Genomic DNA, 20,143 nt, shown 5'->3' with positions numbered 1-20,143 from the left:
TTATGAGGAGCTTCAGTATAATACTTATATTTATTAAAATAATATAAAAGTATTTAAAGATAAAAATTTTAATTAATTTTAAAATATTAAATATATTATAATAAAATTAATTTATACTTAATTATACTAGGTCTTAAGAAGTGTTTAATTTACTTATATATTCAATTCACTTGTGGGTACGTTAGTCCCATCAGGCTTTGTAGGGTTTTATTAATGCTGTAAAATAAAAACTTAGGGGAAGAGCTTAAGAGCAGAAGAAATGCAAGCGAACAGCTTCTTGGCAGTTTGTCCGCCATCACCTCAAAATATTTTCATTTCCCGTTGACCGTCCTCGCCCACACAAGGGTGATACTTGCCCTGTGGCTCTCGCTTGCGCAGTTCCTGCAGCCAGTGATCGTCGTCGTCGCAGTGGTTGCCTTTGTCGAAGCAAGTGGGGCAGATGCTGTAGTGATTATTGATGCGGCAACGGCCGCAGTGGTAGTAGTGATCAGCCGTGGCCACTCCACACGGCATGCAGTGTATGTTCATCGGCCAATTTATCATGCCGTCCTCTGCCGGCGTCTCGTCATCATCAGTGTTTAACTCGATGACCATCGATGTCGGCGGGGGCTCTGTGGGTGGAGGAAACTCCTCTAACAGTTTGTAGGCGGGTAGCCGTTTCGCAGGCTTCACGGCTCTGCACAAGGCGACGACGCGGTTCATGAACGACGGCGCCTTGCTAGGGTCCAAGTGGGGTAGTTGAGCGTTGGAATCAGTGCAGACTTCGTCCTCTGGCGCCGCGCCGTCGGCATGTTCAGATACCGTCGATCCGTGGGCAACGCCTTCATTTGCGGCTATACACCAGAGTATCAACCCCAGTTGGTACATATCCGTCTCTGGCAGCACCGTTATAGCCGACGCCGAGTCATCGGCACCGTACCTCAGGTCTTGGCACTCCGGTGGGATGGAAAGTTCTTGGAGATCGTCGGCGTATGTAACCGAGCCCCGAAAGCTGTTAAGAAAAACAACGTTGTCATGCTTGTCAAGGTACAAACCATTCCGGAGAAATCTTCCCAACGATCCATGCCTGAAGCCATTGGCGTGCAAATGGAAGATGCCGTCGATGATTTGTCGGCACCATCGTTCTCGGCGCGTCCAGTCGACGAGTTTCCCATGTTGTTTTGCCCGAGAGAGCATATCCAGTAGTGGACCCTGTGATGGATTTTGGCATAGGAAGCCAATTATTCTGCCATCTTCGTCCTCGACTAGGCCAAGGAGGGACCCAAACCCGTTTCTCTCACGCAAGCGATATAGAATCTGCAAAGTATACCACTCGTCGTCCATATGGTCTTCCCTGGCATTGAACCGAACCTCGATTGCCCAATCCTTCTCCGACTCCAGCTTGGCTTGGATTCGGACCGCTTCATATTTCCAAGGAATCGGGCGGTGGATCAGCGCCCTCTCTTTGTACCTTGGGAAGTTTATATGTTGAATATCAGCTGATATCTGTTGCAGATACTGTTGCGTTTTGCGCTTCTGGCGTGGGTTCGGATCAACTTTGAAATTGGTCCGTTGATGCCCCAGGAACATGTCGATCTGAGCATCTTGTGGTACGGGCTTGCCACTTTGCAGCAACGAGTGAAGTTCGTCCATCAGTGTAGCAGGCGGTTCGTAAGCCTTTCTATATCCTATGCTTGCTGGTTTCGCCCTCAATGCCGGCCACATGGTAGAGTCCCTGTTGATTTCAAAGTGCAGCATGACGTGGTAAAATTGCCGCGCGCGGGGGATCAACAAGATGAAGGTGACATCACGCTGGTTCATCGACAATGATATCTCTCGGAAGTCGCAGAATATCAGCTGGAGCTTTGCCGTGGTGTATGCCTCTGGTACGAAGTTGGGGAGCGTTCTAGCAAAGTCGCAGGGCTGGGCCATTGAGTAAACGTGTTGTAGGTTCCCAAGGATGTAGATGGATCTTTGCTATGTCGGTTGACTCGGTTCACCTCTCCGTCTGGCCGAATCACCTCAAAGGGTGGATTGGGCAGGTTTAGTTGCGCCGGCCTGGTTAAGTCAACGCCAGTTGCCACATGAGCAGGTCTTTCAGGCATGGTCACCGGTATTCTGCCCTCCAGTAAGTCTTCAATCCGGGCTAAAGAGGCTTTATGAGACCTAAGTATGATGAGCACATATCACTGAATGCGATTAGACCCCAGACACGTTTCAAAATGAGGGGCCCTACTCACAAATGAATTGCAAAGGTCAACTTGTCCTGTGCCTCGTAAAGCTTTTTAGTGAGTTGGCTGATCTTCTTCCGATGTATAATCCACGCGGCCTTGATGGTTCGAATCGGCCCTAGAGCCTGCCTAGTCAATATCTCCGTTTCTAGGACATTGCGAAGGCCTCTTGCGCTGCTCAGTGTCTGGGCCACGGCGCGTGATAGATGTACATCAACGGATCTGCTCGAAGGTTCCTCTAATGTGTCGAGCATCAGTTGTATGTGATGCAGGTGCTCCTGCGGCAGTAAGTAATCATTAGTTGTTTCGATCACCCAGGGAAACGTAAGCGATGGCCCAGCATACTTACAGCGAGGGCAATGATCTCTTTCGGTGCTTCTTTCCATTGTTGGGTAATGCGACGTACACCTTCCACAGTCTTATTGACTACCGCCACCAGAGTCACAACACTGGCAACAAGGCCGACAGGCTCCATCGTGGCCAAACTCTTGCGATGCTCACTTCGTCATCTTTTGATTGATAACATAAGGGGCGGGGTAGGGTCAGAATCGGGGAATGGAGGTACCAGAAACCTGGACGAGGGCAGGCTTCACGCTTATGGCCATTTCGACATGCCGGTGGCGAATGGGGTATGGCCAATCAGAACTCTTTGGTTTTCGTCCCGTCCATGGAAATTCCCGGTGTGCGGATGACTATCACATAGCCACTCACATAGCCCCAGATTAGATGGGTATCATAAAATGTCAAGTTACACAGCATAGCGCATCCCTTTTTCCCCTCTCCAGAAGGTAGAAGCGGTGAATGCTGCGGGCGCTCCTGGCTGCTGGGGAACAGGTACAGTATGCTCTAGGATACGCACGACCAGACGACAGCAACCAGCAGCGATCATTGCTTGTTTGCGTGCGATTATCATATGTCGAGCTGCAAGGGCTGCTAATACCTTGGTGTGGTCCATGTCAACGAAGTCCTTCAACCGTGGCCAACAGGGAGAACAATGTATCCGAAGTTTAATGTGTCAAGGTCCCCTCTTTGTTCGACGTATAAGAAGGCACCGGTGTACCAGATCCTAGGTTTCATCCAGTCATTGTTGAGCTCGCTGTTGACCGATGTAACGTCACAGGGTGGAATCGGAAGAAACGGTGTACACAGCCGGAAGGCATTCCGTCTAGGACTGCTCGCAACAATTCGATGACGAAATCTTGGCAAAGTGCATCCTGAGATACACCGGTTGAAATTTCATGTTCATTGTCAAAAGACCCGACAGAATGGGATAGAGCCTTGAGTAGTACGCTGAAGGCCATCTGATTTGCTAAGTGCATATATCAAAGCGGTTCAGACTTGATGCGCTGTTACAGCTTACACATCATTCGACAGGTCGCATACATGAGCGGAACTGTACAAACGCCATCTATGGCGAGTAAAATTGACAAGATACGATGTCTACTGATCATCCTTTCAAGAGTAGATGCCAGGTCGATGCAGTTTCAAGGCAGTACGACATGGTTAGATACACATGGACATTTTCCAGGGGTATCAACCTGCATCAAATGCAGATTGCCGTATGGGTAAGAGGCTCTCATTCGGATCATGGACAAAGTTGCAGGCAACCAACAGGTCATTGCTTTCTGGAAGCAATGCAAAGTCTTCTGGCTACAAGGTCTGGATTACCAATCGTCCATGATCTACCACAACCCCCGCAGTTTCATGTTAATTGAGGCCGTATCTCTTATCATGGTAATCTTGTGAGGTTTTGGAAAGGTATCTGTCAAGGAGGGGTCAAAAGCACTTGCCAGTCAAATTGAACATTGTCATATATAAGAGGCAACCCGAGACATTTGGGTCGTTAATGGGAGCTCTCTGCTTTAGGAAGGTCGATTTATCCAGAGTCCGGGTGTAATATAACTCAGGGGGCGCTTGAACCAATCAAACCCGATAGTTAGCTAATATGTAACACCACATTGATCGGTTTGTTGTGCCCAAAGTACGCTTGGAGGTGTTTCAAATGAATCAATGGGATGGGAGCAGCGGCCAGGCTTCTTCACCGAAACCGGCTTTAAGCGCCGTGAAGGTGTTCACGGGAATAGCCAGAGAGACTTCACTGACAGCTATTGGATACACTAATGTGACTTGTAGCAAACTGCATCGGGGTGTGGCAGCACGGTGCGATTTGCATTGATGATACTGTCATGCTATTACGTTACAAGGCATATTGCTGAGGTTGAAAACCACCTTGTTGCCTGCCCGGCAACAAGGCCTGGTCAGCCTACGCCTAACGTCTGCCTAGCTGCCTGCCTGCTGCCTGCCTGGAGGGGATTTCAACCCCCTACGCCCGGCATTACTTCTGCATATTTATGGCCCTACTAGATATCTGTATGCACGAACCCTTGGCTGTTATCGGCAAGTTCTCATTGGTGGCCCCATGCACCAGCTAACCATTGGTGCTGCTACAAATTCAGACCTGCATAGGTATTTGGGACCAACCCGTCCATACATTGGAAACTGGTCTGGGACTGCCAACAATGTTTTGTCTTTTCTAAAACAAGGTAGCAACTGACATCCATTAGTTCGGAGATAAAGTGTCAAATGCTCCTCGCATGACACATGCATTTGCTGTTCCCCTTTGCAGCTCGCTAATCACAAAGTCTCGCTGTGAACTTGACGACTTTATAACACATTTCCGTATGAAATGAACTATGATCACTGGTAGTTATACGGGCAAGTATAAGTCGCATGAAGCCCCCAGGCCTTGGTGTGTATTGTCTTGTGTATAGACAGATTGCCATATTATCTGTACTGTACTCAAATCTGTCCTGTACTCGAACAACAATACCCACAATCCCGCGTATAGGAATCACTAGCGTAGAGAGGCTGCCCCTACCTGAACTCCTGGCCGGACATAGACGGGACCTTGTATGATCGCTTGTCAGAACAAGTCCACCACGTGCCTGACTCAGTTGGCGCGTGCCTCGACTCCACTGGGTTGGGTGACTTGCAGTTCAAATTAGGTTTCTGCATGGGCTTTGTGATGCGTCAATATTTAATCCTGAATCCAACCCCTGACTTTCCATATCTAACCCTAGATTCGCTCTTGTTCCTGCGTTGTTCTGTTATACACATACAATCTCTTTCGGCGTTCCGCTTAGCTGTTGAAATAGGTCGCAAGTATACCAATGGTTACCTGCGGTGAAACGTTCGCCAATTGTGGCGACTACACTGCCTTGCGATATCACCGACTGCCTCTATTTTTCGGCGTCGAGTCGCATAATTCCTTCGATTCAGGAATATGTGTACTAAGCGTACTTGAGCTCTTTTCAGATCCTTTCGCTGGCGATCCTGAGACAACAAGAGCACACAATTGGGTTGATGGACATAATCAAGTTGCACACTTCTCTAGGCGTTGATTCCAAGACGACACTATACTGTTGGGTGGCTTCTGGCACTCAAAGATATTGCGTCCCCATGATGGCCCCTTCGCGCTAAGGCCAGACGCCCGGCTTGACGAAAATAGCCTGCACCTGCATCGGTTACACTTGAATACCTGGCCGAAAACTGCGCCGCAGCTGATTCCGCAAATAGCGAGCAGTTTCTTACCAATGGTCCTTAACTAGCATCATGTGACGTGCCATGCACTGCAATGCGCGTCGGTATCTTTGGTCTGTTGAGAGTTGCCTTAGCCAGTGAGATTACATCATCGCCATGTCAGCTGGGGATGGGGTTGGGACAGGTTGGAGAGCCGACTACTGGCCGCCCGGCCATTGCACCCGGAACGGGCTTTCCATCCTTACCATCTTGCCGATTCACCGCTCTGAATTGAAAGAGGGAGTGCCGACACCGTCACCTCGCCTAACGGCTAAAACAGGATACGCAACGAACGCCAAGGGGTAATATGTCGAGCCCCAAGAGTGAGAGTCGCTTTTGAACCCATGGCGTGCTTCAATCACCGTTGCACCTTTGCGATCTGCGACGCTAGGCCGGGCGCATTTCAGCTGCGGACAATCCTCTTGTTATGACTCCATATGTAAGGCTGACTGCGATCAACCCAATCATCACCATTGCCGAGCCCAAAACGCTCTGCTTCCACTGCACTAATTCAGCCGCCAGCACCGCAATTGGCCTACAATTGCTCCGGGGTCCCTGACCCGTCAGCACGCTTGACGCTTCGCGACTGGTCCTATTACGCCCCCAAAACGCCGCAGCGAGTAAGCATTGGGAACCAAAAAAAAGGAACTATCGTGCATGAAGGAAATCACTGCAGTTCGGTGAGCGCCTTGGGCGCAGCACAGTTCGTGAAGGCTGAGTCTTGACCTCACACCACTTTCGGCATGCCCCGCGGCAGCCTGTCGGAGTCGCCTCCGCACACAATGACCACCTTTTCCCCATTCATATATCCTCCTTCGCCCCAGATCGCCTATGACGAGAGATCCACCATCCATCCTCCACAGTCTCCCCAGACGTCTGACTGATACACGGTCTACCGTAAGAATCTCACTCCTTCATAACCCTCGTAGACTTGCTGACAAAACCACCAGAAGGGAAAATACCACCATGCGTTCTATTAGCATTCTTGCTGTGCTAGCGACATGCTTAACAGCTGCATCAGCTAGTCAATGGCCCTACAAGAGGTTGCACTCTTCAGTACCCTTCTCCCAAATCAACAAATCGGATCCGTCCGTAACCGCACACGAAGGCCACTTCGTATCCTGGTTTCGCGGAATCGTCAACAAAGACCAAAGCGGTTCCTTGCCCGACATCTTCAAGAATGGGACTATCCCGGACGAGAAGAAGCTCACGTTCGACAGCCTGGTAGACTTCATCCAGCTCCCAGAGTCCGCCCCTGAAGGCCCGCGGACCGGCCCGCCGCCGGCTGGTGACACAAAAGGGTCGAAGAATCTCTCCTCGCACGAAGAAGCGCAGCGCGTGTTCCAGCACCTGAACTACTCCGTCGACGCCCGCTGCACCACCGACCGGGCCTGGTGGTGGTACCGCACGTACGACGGCTCCTGCAACTGGCTGAAGCAGGACGAGTGGAACGAGGGCGCCGTCGGGACGAGGCGGGAGCGCGACTACAAGCAGCACGCATACGCCGACGGCGTCTCCGAACCGCGCGAGGGGCCCAACGCGCGGGCCGTCAGCAACGCGTTCTTCCGCCGCAAGAAGGCCATCTACTACGAGCACACGCCCTTCCTCCTCGGCTTGGTCGAGTTCATCATGCACGACGTGACGTACTCGCTCGACTCGGCCTCGGAATACGTCGAGGTGCCCATGCCGGAGGATGAGGACACCTACCCGCTCAATACCACTTTCAAGGTCATGAGAACCGCGCCCATGCCGGATACGGGCACCTCGAAAGCTAACCCGCGTGAGAATGTCAACATGGCCACCACCTGGCTCGACATGTCTGCGCTGTACGGCAGCACGCCAGACGTCGCGAATGCGCTCCGATCACACAAGGGCGGCAAGCTGCTGACCCAGGAAGTCCAAGCGCGCGGCACCGGCGGCAAGGCGTCGTATCTACCATATAACTCCATGAACGTCTCCACGCGGACGCGGCCCGGCGTCGACCCCGCCAAGCTCTTCGCGGGCGGCGACCCGCGCACGAACGAGGACTGGATGATGCTGGGGGTGCACACGCTGTTCCTGCGGGACCACAACCGCATCTGTGACATACTCACGAAGCAGCGCCCCGAGTACGACGACGAGCAGCTGTTCCAGACCGTCCGCATGGTCATGGGAGCCAAGTACATGATGATCGCCAACTCGTACCAGATGGCCTACTGGACCGAGGACATGCCGTGGCCCAACGACGATGGGTTCCCGCTGTACCGGCTGATGTACGACGAGGACGCACTGGATATCAACCCCGCCACCACCTACCCGTGGCCGCTCGTCACCAAGGGCGGCAAGCCAATGACCGTCTCCGTCGAGATGGCCGTCATCTACCGGTTCCACGAGTTCATCATCCCCAGCTTCCCGATCAAGAACGGCAACAACGAGACGCTGTGGGAGCAGGACCTCTTCGCGACGGGCTTCAACTCTACCGGCTTCGTCGACGCCGGCCTCGAGAACATCGTCCGTGGCATGCTGGCGACCCACATCCCCAACTTCAAGTCCGGCGTCGACGAGAGCTTCCGCAGCGCCGGGCAGTACCGGGCAAGCCGTTCGACCTCGTGACCTGGAGCATCGTCCACGAGCGCGAGCAGGGCCTGCCGACCTTCAACCAGTACTTCCGGGCCTACAACGAGCAGGACCCGGCGATCGAGGTGCCGATCCGCGACACCTTCGAGAAGTTCTCGTCCGACCCCGAGACCGTGGCGAACCTGAAAAAACTCTACAAGCACCCGGACGAGGTGGACCTCGTCGTCGGCTGCCAGCTCGACGAGGAGAACTTCCCGGGCACGACGGTGCCCAAGGCCTCGCTCATCATCAGCCTGTTCAGCCTCTTCGGCATGGGCAACTCGGACCGCTTCTCCATCGGCTACGCCATGATGCGCTGCTTCCTCGTCGACAAGCCGTGGGACTGCCACCCGAGCAACGCGCTCGAGGACCTGGTCTGGGAGCGGCGCCACGTGCCCGGGTTTCCCGATTTTCGGGTTTACAGCACCTTCTGGCTCAAGGAGATGGACATCGAGGCCCACGGCGCCAACTTGCTCTGGCGCTTGATCACCGAGAACTCCGAGATCAAGTGCATCCAGGAGCGGCCGCTGTTTCCCATGGATCCTGAGACCAACCCCGTGCTATGCGACCTGCCGGACGAGCCTTTCGACTTTCCGGGCGTGGCCGTTACGGCGATGGCGGCGGCGAAGTTCCTCTTGCGGCGCGACAAGCTCGAGATCATCGTGTCGCTGCTGGCGGGTCTCGTCGTCTTCAGGCATTTCCGCCGCAAGAAGCAAGCTGATCAGCTCCCCAGGCTGCATGGTTTGCCCGTCATCGGCATGGCTCTAAAATGGCAGAAGGACCCGTTGCACATTCTCCAAAAAGGCTTTTCGAAGTTCGGCAGCTCCTTCTCCCGCAGCTTCGGTATCAAACTGGGCAGCCAGACTCACTACGTCATTACCAACAAGCGCGACCTGGAGATGATGAAGCAGGATAACACGTACGAGGTCAAGTTCAGCCTGTCGGAGTTCTTCAAGACCATCAGCATGCCGATCATCACGAAGCAGGAGAACTTCGATTCGGACCTGCACAATAAGCTCGTACGGATGCATCTCAGCGACCCCGCGACCGTCTCGGCCTTTGGGGCAGTCATGGAGGAGGCGAGCAGAGAGTTCCTGCGCCGCAGACCCCTTGCGTCCGGAAGCCGCCCCAGCAGGCATGCTAGCCTCAACGATTGGTCCCTGGACTACATCGTGTTCGTGGTTTCTCGCTGCATCGTCGGGCCCCAGGGATACGACGACAGCGACCTGCTTAAGACATTCCTGGCTTTCAATGACCACGCAACGAAAGCAATGACCATCGCCTCTTTCTTGCCCGGACCCTTGAAGTTGTTGGCGCCGCTGAAGATCCAAAGGGACTTCAAGACGGCCTCGAAAATTCTTCTGCCCATCATCGCGGAAAGGAAGAAAAAGTACCCATACGTCAATAGCAAAACTACCAATGGGGGCTCCCCCTCCCCGGTGTTCTTGGATTTCATCATCGAAGCTGTTGACGATGATAAGCGTGTATCAGGTAAGCCCCCCCCCCACCAGAAATGCCCCAACCATACAAAAAAACGTCTGGATGACTAACAGTAATTACTCCCTGGCTAGATCTCGCCACCCTGATTGCATGGGCCGGCATCACCAACCTCCAAACCCCCTTCGCCGCGACTCTGCTCGACATCATCAACAACACCGAGGACCCCCAACAGTCCTCTCTCGTCGCGAGCCTAGACTCCGCGGCCGCGGCGAGCCTCGATACCTTCCAGCTGCCGACCACTTCCCCGCGGTGGACCGCCCTGCGTGCCGCCGTGCTCGAGTCCGTCCACCTCAGCGGTCCCGTCACCGGGCCCGCGCGCCTGGTCGTTGGCAGGGAAGATGACAACCACAACTTTCACCACCACAAGAAGGGCGTGCACCTCGCCAGCTACCCTTCTATGCGTTCCCCAAAAGGCGCCGTCGCGGCCCTGAGCCCTTACGCGACACACCGGGACACGTCGCAATGGGGCTCGGATGCGGCTGCCTACAAGCCCGAGCGCTGGTTGACGCACGCAAACGGTAGCAACGAAAACGGCAGTAGCAGTAGCAACAACAGCAGCAGCGGTGGTGGTAAATGGGCGCAGCACGAGATTGGCGACCCGGCCTTCATCGCGTGGGGGCTCGCCGACCCGCACCTGTTCCCGGGCCGCTGGTTTGCGCAGACGGCCATCTGCGTCATCGTCAAGGCCGCGCTCGAGGCGTACCGCTTCGAGCTGCCCGAGGGACCAGTGGACGAGGCGGATAAGTATGTCTATACGGCCACGGGTGCGTGGAGGAGGCCGGTGCCCGTGGATGTCCATGTTCGTTGATATTTGCTTGGTCACGGCGTTGGATTAAATAGATGTTTACTGAGATATGGTCTTCACTTTACGATGTATGTACGATTTGTGAAGCCTGATGCAGGTTCATTTGGTTCGGATTTCAATTGACTGGTTCTTGTCTTTCACTAAGTAGATGTGATAACTTTAGCAGCAAAGGGTATTACAATCTGCCGGCAGCAAGGGCCTGTTGATCCACGCAAGCACCGTCCCGCTTCCGAACAATAGCGAGAAACCTGCTTTCCAGCTCGGAAGGGCTAGCCTCGTCTTGCTCCAACAACACCCGTGGTTCCTTGTCCAAGTCATCCCCGTTCGACATGCCCAGTTTGGTCAAGGCTGGCGCGGTGACCACCATCTGTCGGGTGGTCACCCCATCAGTTCCTGCATTGTCCAGGTCCGCACGACTAGTAGTACCAAAAGCCCAATCGATCACGGCGCCCTGCTTGCAGATCTCCAGGTCCAGCTTCACGGCCTGCTCAACGATGTGGTACAGGTGGCCACGGTACCAGCCATTTTGACCCATATCAGAATGCTGGAACAGCCGGAACGGGTACGCCGTGGCGCAAATGTTGGCGATCGCTTCCTTGATCTGGCGGTCGTCTTCCTGGCTGGTCGTGAACTGGGTCTGGGAGGGCGCCGGGCCCAGCATCATCGACGCTGTCGTAGCTTTCCAAGCTTGCAGTTTGCGCAGGGCCTGTGGGCCGCCACCAGTTCTACCTTGTAGTCGGACCCAAACGTCGTGCAGGCCTTCCGCGTCGCCCGCGGCCCATACAAATTTGCCGAACACCTTGCTCGCCATAATCTTCCACGTGTAGGCCTGCATAGAGACCGGCGTGACAGGGAACCCGTCCCGGGCGAGAGCGTGGTCGGGAAAAGGAATGTGCCGCGTCTCTTTAGCCGACCAGCGCAAAGAATGGTTTCTGGGGTCCCCAGGAAGATGCTGTGGGTGGAGGAGTAGGGCAAAGGATCGGATGGCCTGACGGAGGCTGAGGACCTTCTGCATAAGGCGCACGTCGGTCATGTCTTGAAACACGCCTTGATCTTGAGCCTGCGCCGCGGCTAGCTGCCGCCTGGCGGCCTTGTACTTTTGCATCAGCTCCGTGAACTGGGCGTCGTACTCGGCTATAGTCCAGTTCAGCTTGCGCTCGTACTGTCGCGCCAGGTCTGCGAGCCGGGCTTCGGCGTGTGCGTTGGCTTCTTGTAAGTCGTTCTTCAAACTTGTGACCTCATTATTGTGCTGGGCATGCTGAGTGTCCAGAATATCGTTGAACGAATTCCACTGCAAACTCTCCGTTCTCAGCAAAAGATTATGACCCTCTTCATCGTCTGTGGATCTATGGTCAGTATTGCAGGAGCATTGAGGAACGAAAAGAAGAAGTGTGTACCAGTGAGGTTGTTGGTGCCTTCATCGGCGTCAAAGCTAGACGCGCCGCAGGAGCTCCCATCGCTGAACTCGCATAGATCCGCCGATTCTTCAAAGAGTGCTTGTTTACCGGACCCTTCTGGGGCCAAATTGTGTTCGCTCATTGTAGTGGGATTGCTCAAGTCCGCTGCTTGGTCTGGAGTTGTATCACGTGTTTAGTGAAGTTGCAAAGGTGTAAGTCGAGAAGAGAAAGAGCCTTGCACTGGATTTCACGAGGTACTAGTGCACTGCGTGAGTGAAAATTTAGAAAGAGTAATCAGTCACTGGGTTGAGCAGGATGCAAGCATACTTAAGTATATAATAGATTTTTCAGAGTTCGGTTCGATTATACAGTCATTCGCCTGGTAGAAACGGGAAGTGGATTTAGTAAAGGAAAGGTTTCTAATATCCAAGGCTCTAGAAGGTTAATACTACAAGAAAATGACGAAATAGCGCTAACGCCTCACGCATGGTCAGGGCAGTGTTAGATGCAAAGTTAAATATCACCTGGAGAATGTTTAGATAACAGCACTGTCCCTTGATTGAGCAACTAAAGCCTCGAACTATGCTAAGTTTATCGCAGCAAATAAATCCCGAGAAAGAACACCGCCCTGTTCTCCCTAACTATTATTCGCCATCTTCAGCAGTATAAATACACACATGTTCTCAGCTAGCTCCTTAACTTGCACAAAAGCGTAACCACGGGCAAGACTGATGAGATGACTTTATCTAATGTCCTTGGAAGCTTCGCCTCCAGATTAAGGCGAGGGTTAGCCCAGTATGGTTACGTTGGCGCAGATGAAGACGGCGATGCCCTGTTGGTTATCGGGATAGATTTCGGAACCACGTAAGTTTTCGTCTCTCAAATCCACTAATGGGACAGAACCTCGCTTACTTGTTTTGGAAAAATTGATTAGGTCGTCCGGAGTGGGCTGGGCCACCGCTGCCGACATCAAGAGTGAGTAGATCAATATCATCACGAGCTGGCTCGGAAGCGGCCGCGAAGAAGGCAAGGCCCCGACTGAGCTGTTCTACGAACATGGCAAGACGAGCTGGGGCTTTGGGGTCGGACAAGACTGCGACCCAGTCCGCTGGTTCAAGCTCCTCCTGCTGAAGGAAGAAGACCTGGCCCCCAATCTGCGATCGTCCGAGTTCGTGCTCCGTGCCCGGCAGCAGATGCGCGACGAAGGCAAGACGGCCGTCGATCTCGTGGCTGACTACCTGCGAGCCATCTGGGCGCACACGATGGAGGTCATCACCAAGGCACGAGGGGAGGTCGTTGTGGACGTGTCGCGCTTCCACGTAGTCATCACGGTACCCGCCATCTGGAAGGGACATGCGCGACAGACCATGCGAGATGCGGGTGAGAAGGCCGGCATCTTGAAGAAAAGGTCGGCTGCTGGCCCGACGTGCCTCAGCTTTGTCGCTGAGCCCGAGGCTACGGCTCTCTCTACGCTGTCGGGGCCCGGCCGGAACCCTAAGAAAGACGAGGTCTACCTCATCTGCGACGGCGGAGGAGGGACAGTTGTGAGTAAAGATAGTTCGGGTAAGCCAGCTGACGGTGCTACGGTCACCCCATGCAACGGCGACCCTTAAATTTAAATAGTCCTTAATAGCACTACATATAAATTATTATATAAACTAGTCAACTTTTGATTTATAGTTAATTAAATAATATCATCTTCTTTTTTTTCTTTTTTTTTAATAGGCCGTAAACTTAACGAGTTAATATTATAACGTAAGCTAGCTAACGGTGCTACGGTCACCTTATGTAACGGCGACCCTAAAAACTAATAATAATATTATATAATAATAATACGAATAATTTAATTAAAGATTAATATAAAATCTTAAAAATACCGTTTTAGTCTCGAAACGCTTTTATAACACTTTTAATCTTAAATTTAAAATTAGATTTAATTATAACGACTTTCGACGTTAATAATAAAAAAGTAATAGCCTAGGGTTTCGATATAACGCTATTTATTTCCTTTTTAATTATTATAATATTTCGTATACGCGTAAACTTTTAATTAAAATTAAATATTACTCTTTTCCTTTTTTTACCTCTTTTTTTTAAAATTATTTTTTAAAAATAACTTCTCGTATTCTAATTAACCGATCTAGTCGTTTAAAATATTTAAACTCTTTTAAAACTTCCTGAATAAAACCCGGCGCGTCGCGCTATTAAAAATAATATTATTTATAATAAACACTATTTAAGTTCTAAAAAAAACCTAGTAAAACGTACTAAGGTTTATGTTTAATAATACGAGAAAGTATTTAAACGTGCGATAAAAGTCCGCCTTTATCGATATAATATGTAATAGTTATAAGAATAAAAGGTAATTAAGGTGCGTAAATTTAAAGGTATTTATAATAAGGTTATTAAGGTTATTTATTTTATTAATAAGTTAGATTAATATTTAAATTAATTATTAAAAAAAAAAATTTATTTAAGATATATAAAAAACGTTTATTATTTATATATTTAATTCTTTTTTTATTAATATAGGTATCGTTTCGTAATTATTTAATCGTAATTAATATTATTTAATATTATTTAATTAAGTATTATTAAGTAGATCGTTAAAGCTTCATTACGTAACGTTTTAATCTCGTATTTTTACGTGACCGAGTATTACCTTATCGTAGTTATCTCTTCTTAATTATTTATCTCGTATTATCCCTTAGGTATTAATTTAAGGTAGCTATGCTACTTTCGGTTATCGTGGTATTAGTTATCGTAATTAGTAAACTCCGATAGTTTTAATAGTCTTTTATTAATAAACGAGCCTTACTAGCCGAGGGGCTCGTAGGGTAGTTTTCGTAATTAGTATAGCTAGTTAAATTAATAAGCGCCTCGGGTTATTCTAACGCCGTTTCCGAGGTGGGGCTGGTCGTATAAGTTAGGCCCGTTCGTAACACTATCCCTTCTCCCCTGTTTACTTTATCCTTAAAGCAGTTATTATAAATATCTAGTGCGCGCCGTTATGTCGAGTTTGGTAGGTTTTCCCTCCTTCCTTTGCCTTCTCGTGTAGTGTGCTCATTATAATATCCAGTCGTGTTAAGAAACGTTGTTCTTCGCCGAAAGCTTTTACGGCTCGCCGCTATTATCTTGTTTCGTCCTTTAACGAGTTTGGTTTTAAAGTCATGCCGTGCTCTCGTTACGCTTCTAGGGGGTAGAAATACATCATGATAAAAGGCGTCGGAAAGTGTTAGGAGTGCACTCGTTCGGCCTCGGTCTGCGACGGGCTGGGCGTTCCTCTCCATTCCCTTGAGCGGATCCAAGAAGAGCACCGTCGCCTTGGTCGTGAGGAGGTCCTGGCCGAGGAGCGGTTCCTTGAACTCCAAAAGCGGCATCAAGAGGAAATAAACGAGGCCATTGCCCGTTTAATTCGTTTACGTAAACAGAAGGAGATGGCTCGTTCCTAGGGTGTCAAGCTGATACAGCGTGGCCTTCGCTCTTTGGACGAGTTGGAGGAACAGGAGCGCCGGGAGTCGGAGGCTGTTATGGCCGTGCAGTCGCGTGGGGGTTTCGGCGTGGTCGATTAGAACGCCACGGACTTCTCCTTCTTTCCGGACCTTCCCGATCCGTCTGCGGTCGTGCCTTAAACGCCTAGAGAGCCTCAGCGGCATTCTTTAAGTGTTTCCTAAGTTCCTAGGTATTATCTTCTATAGGGTAACCTTTCCACTTAACGAGGTATGTCCATCCTTTTCCTACTCGTTTCTTATTTAAGATCGTCTTAACCTCGTATTCGTATTAATCCGTTTCGACTTTTAGTTATATTTTAATTTTTACGTCCTCGATAGCTAGCTCGAGTAATAAAATATAAAATATAAGGTGTATTTATATTATTTTAAGTAGTAATAATCGGTAATTAGTTTCTAAAATAACTTCTACGATTTTAAATAGTCCGATCTTTTTAAAGTCTAGTTTTTCGCTTAGTCGCTTAGTTTTAATGTTTCGTCGTAGGAGGTAAACTTTTCCTCCCTCTCCTAGGGTTGGTCCCTTTAACCTGGTTTAATCGGCGCGTTTTTTTATCCGTTATTAGAGGAAGGTGAGGTGTTACTATAGTGCTGTCTAGAGTTCTCTTAGTTTTTCGACTTGTATGGTTACGATAGGTGCTAACTCTTAAGGGTCTAGGCAGTAACTCGTAAAAACAAGAGTAATTAAAATATAACGAACGCTATCTAAGTTTTAAAAGAAACCTAGTAAGACGTACTAGAGTTTATATTTAATAATACGAGAGAGTATTTAAACGTGCGATAAAAGTCCGCCTCTATCGATATAATATATAATAGCCGTAGAAATAAAAGGTAATTAAAGTGCGTAGATTTAAAAGTATTTATAATAAAGTCGTTAAGGTTATTTATTTTATTAATAAATTAGATTAATATTTAAATTAATTATTAAAATAGATTTTTTTTATATAAAATATATAAAAAACGTTGATTATTTATATATTTAAACCTTTTTTTATTAATATAAATACTATTTAGTAATTATTTAATCGTAATTAATATTATTTAATATTATTAAATAAATCATTAAGGCTTTATTATATAACGTTTTTATTTCGTATTTTTATATAACCGAGTATTATTTTATCGTAATTATCTCTTTTAACTATTTATCTCGTATTATTTCTTAAATACTAATCTAAAGTAACTATACTATTTTTAATTATTATAATATTAGTTATCGTAATTAATAAACTCCGATAATTTTAATAATCTTTTATTAATAAACGAGCCTTACTAGCCGAGGGGCTCGTAAAGTAATTTTTATAATTAGTATAGCTAGTTAAGTTAATAAGCGCCTCGGGTTATTCTAGCGCCGTTTCCGGGGTGGGGCTAGTCGCATAAGTTAAGCCCGTTCGTAACATTATTACTACTAAACGTATCCGCTAATTCTTTAATCTTATAACTAATCGTAAATATTAATAACGCTATAGAGGAGAATTATTTATTAAAAACGTCGAGGGGAGGCTTAAATAATCCTACCTCTACCTAGTCTTTTATTCTCCGGTTTCGGCTATTAAAAAGCTTATTAATATCGCGAAAAAATATACTAGTTATAGCCCAGCCGCTAACTATTATATACGGCTAAAAAATAAACCTTTTAACTAGCTCGTAATATTAAAAAAAATCCCTCTTACTTATATTTATATTATTAAGCCCTATATAATATAAGGTTACTTTTCGGTAATAAATATCTTTTAATATATTAAAAGAATTAAAATCTAAAGGTTATAATAAGTACGACGAGTATACCGGAAAAAAGAAAAGCTACATCTTATACTTTAAATACGTTATAATAAAGTCCTCGCTTACGTAACTAACGTAATTATCTAGGATAATAAGCCGCTATTAATCCTCGTTTTCAAGCTTTATATAAGGGATAAAGAACTTATTTAGCCACACTAGGGCTAGCTCTTTATTAGTCCAGCCTTTAAGGGATGCCGTAAAGACCTAATCCTCTATAGTATCCGTTAACGAGTCCTCCTTTTCCGGAAATTATTACTATTAAACCTATTAACCTTTAAATATAATAAAATGAGGCAAGGCTCGGCTTAAAGCGTTATTATATTCGATTATAAAAGCTTATTTTCGGTTAAAAGAGTTTATAATTAATATTTTTTTTATTTTAATAAGTTTAATAACTATTATATTCGTTTTATAGCCGAGCTAGTTACCGATCTCGTCGATATTAAATCGAAACTCCGAAAGGATCGATTTTAAAATAGGATTATTAAGCCGCTTAAAAAACTCGATAATTTTTTTTACGGAAGTTACGTTAAGCTATAAAAAATCTATCCTTTTAAGAAGAGTAGTATCGATAAATAAATAACCAGTAATAAATCTTTTAACTTAATATTTACCGAGTATTATATTAATCCCGTTAACTTAAAAAATTTATTAAACGAATATCCGGAAAATAACGTACGCTAGTAAGCAGCTTAAATTATATTACGCAAGGTAGTAAGTCACGATTTAAGACTCTTCCGCTATTATTAAGGCTTAGAAGGACTTATTCCGTTGTTTTATAATTTTGCGGCCGTAAATCCGAGCCCTTAGAGTTATTTTAAGAATATTATACTTCTCGGCGGCTTGTTTTATTAACGAGCTATTTATAATATTTTAAATCGCGCGTTATAGTATTAACTCGTTAAGTTTACGGCCTATTAAAAAGAGGAAAAGAAAAGAAAAAGATGGTATTATTTAATTAATTATAAATTAAAAGCTAACTAGTTTATATACTGATTTATATGTGGTACTGTTATGGGCTATCTAAATTTAGGGGTCGCCGTTGCATGGGGTGACCGTAGCACCGTCAGCTGGCTTATTTTAATGTGGTGTCGGTTATGGGGTGACATACGTTAACTATTTGGGCTTGCCAGGGGGGGTTTGTGGTGCCATGTTCATTGACCAGGCCTTCGAAAGAAAGGTCAAAAAGTGCCTTGGACGCAAATGGGACCGCCTCTCCAAACTAGACATCAACGAGTTGATGAGCAACAACTGGGAGTACGGGCCCAAACACCAGTTCTCGCTTAGCCACGATATTAGCTATGTCGTCACCCTCCCATCTGCAACATTCTCCCATGACTCGCACAGGAATAACGACCAGTGCGATCCGCCAATCAAGGAGGGTCGAATGGTTCTCACTAGGTTAGTCTCCTCGCCTTTGTACCAGCCCCAGGCGTCCCGCCATGCTGATCATATTATACTGCGACCTCACGCTAGAAAACACATTCAAGCTATCTTCGACGAAGTCATAACAGAGATAGATGAGTTAGCCGATGGCCAAATCGCAGACGCCAAGCGTAAGCGCCTACAAATCACCGTATGCACACGTTTAGAACCAACAATCGCCCGAGATCAACTTTGTTAACACCACGAGCCGAAACAGGGCATCATCCTCGTGGAAGGCTTGGATTCCAGCCCATACCTGTACGAGCGCCTTCAAGGCAGGCACAAGAAATCCAAGATCAATGTATTGCAGTCCGGTGGCGAGAGGCCGTAAGTAAAACTGCTCGTGGCAACGGCCCGATCCTTCTTCTATGCCCGCGGCCAAGAACTCATTATTCTGCTTTTATAGTCGAGTTGCTATCTGCAGGGGTGCTGTACTCAGTGGCTTCTTGCAAGAGCAAGCCAGCAAACCCCAGCCATGCGACGAAGACATCGTTCCCGTGAAAGTGGTTTCTACCATCGCGAGAGCAAGCTATGGCCTAAAGCATCGACAGCCGTACGACCCCGCGAAACACAAATGGGAAGACATTTCTTGGTACAATGACGAACAGGGTTGGTTCTGCCTGAAAGAGATGAGATGGTACCTCGAGAAGGTGAGTTAGTAGCTCAGCATTTCTTTACTACTTATCTAATTCATTGCTCGATAGGGGTCAAATGTAACAACGGCACGGCCAGTTTGCTATAAGTGGTATCAACTCCTGAATACGATCTCCAACGGACCCTTTCGAGTTGAGTTATTCCAGTGTGAGGAGTTGTCTCCGCCTGCCTTACAGAACAGCAGTGTAATGCCTCTCTGCACTATCACCTGCAAGCTAGCCACTCCGGTTTCCGACCTACCGGACTACTCCAATAGCAAGGGCCAGCGGTTCAAAAAGGTGTGGTACGACCTGGATATGGTGCCTTCGGGTGCCTGTGTAGAGTTATCTGTATGGGCTGGCGGAAAGAAGCTGGGCTCGTCAGAGGCGCAGATCCGGTTTGAATGACCAATAGGCAGGAAGGGATTTGTGTAGTGTTCTAGGCATCGGCAATATTTACAGTTCTGGGATGATTTCGGATATGAAAATCGGACAAAACTTGAAATAGTAAACATCATGGCTCCCGTGTGGTATCTTACGAATCTAACGGCGCTGAATTAATAAGTCGTGGTTAGGGTTACTGCGGGAAAGGGGGGTGGCTACTCCACTTGTTCGCATACAACTATCCCCTTAATGGCGAAGACCAATTGAATCAACAAACAACGCGGTATATAATCCGTTGCTCCTCATCAGTACCGCGTAGTTTTGCTTT

At 48.0% G+C, this 20,143-nt stretch overlaps 4 protein-coding genes across 4 annotated transcripts; 2 read left to right on the top strand and 2 right to left on the bottom strand.

The window, feature by feature from the left end:
* Positions 1–300: 300 nt before the first annotated feature.
* On the bottom strand, positions 301–1,911 carry PG994_004314 (uncharacterized protein; the record flags this gene model as incomplete). The annotated part of the gene is made up of 1 exon (XM_066855723.1): positions 301–1,911. One exon carries the CDS (start codon positions 1,909–1,911, stop codon positions 301–303), a length of 1,611 nt encoding a protein of 536 aa, XP_066717890.1.
* Positions 1,912–6,755: 4,844 nt separating this feature from the next.
* Positions 6,756–10,692, top strand: PG994_004313 (Alpha-dioxygenase 1; the record flags this gene model as incomplete). Its single annotated transcript, XM_066855722.1, has 3 exons — positions 6,756–8,317; positions 8,389–9,875; positions 9,956–10,692. 3 exons carry the CDS (start codon positions 6,756–6,758, stop codon positions 10,690–10,692), a joined length of 3,786 nt encoding a protein of 1,261 aa, XP_066717889.1.
* Positions 10,693–10,864: 172 nt separating this feature from the next.
* Positions 10,865–12,228, bottom strand: PG994_004312 (uncharacterized protein; the record flags this gene model as incomplete). The annotated part of the gene is made up of 2 exons (XM_066855721.1): positions 10,865–12,027; positions 12,087–12,228. The coding sequence occupies 2 exons, from the start codon at positions 12,226–12,228 to the stop codon at positions 10,865–10,867; spliced, it is 1,305 nt and encodes a 434-aa protein (XP_066717888.1).
* A 569-nt stretch (positions 12,229–12,797) lies between these two features.
* On the top strand, positions 12,798–19,839 carry PG994_004311 (hsp70 family chaperone; the record flags this gene model as incomplete). The annotated part of the gene is made up of 8 exons (XM_066855720.1): positions 12,798–12,950; positions 13,021–13,065; positions 13,087–13,649; positions 18,508–18,775; positions 18,851–18,950; positions 19,017–19,126; positions 19,206–19,449; positions 19,504–19,839. Exons 1-8 carry the CDS (start codon positions 12,823–12,825, stop codon positions 19,837–19,839), a joined length of 1,794 nt encoding a protein of 597 aa, XP_066717887.1. The 5' UTR covers positions 12,798–12,822.
* Positions 19,840–20,143: the final 304 nt, after the last annotated feature.

Source organism: Apiospora phragmitis (genome assembly GCF_038363925.1).
Source record: "Apiospora phragmitis strain CBS 135458 chromosome Unknown utg000005l:1.0-4161743.0:1.0-4166827.0, whole genome shotgun sequence".
Taxonomy (NCBI): Eukaryota; Fungi; Ascomycota; class Sordariomycetes; order Amphisphaeriales; family Apiosporaceae; genus Apiospora; species Apiospora phragmitis.
Note: the sequence above shows the minus strand (reverse complement) of the source record. Positions and strands in the feature narration are given on the sequence as shown.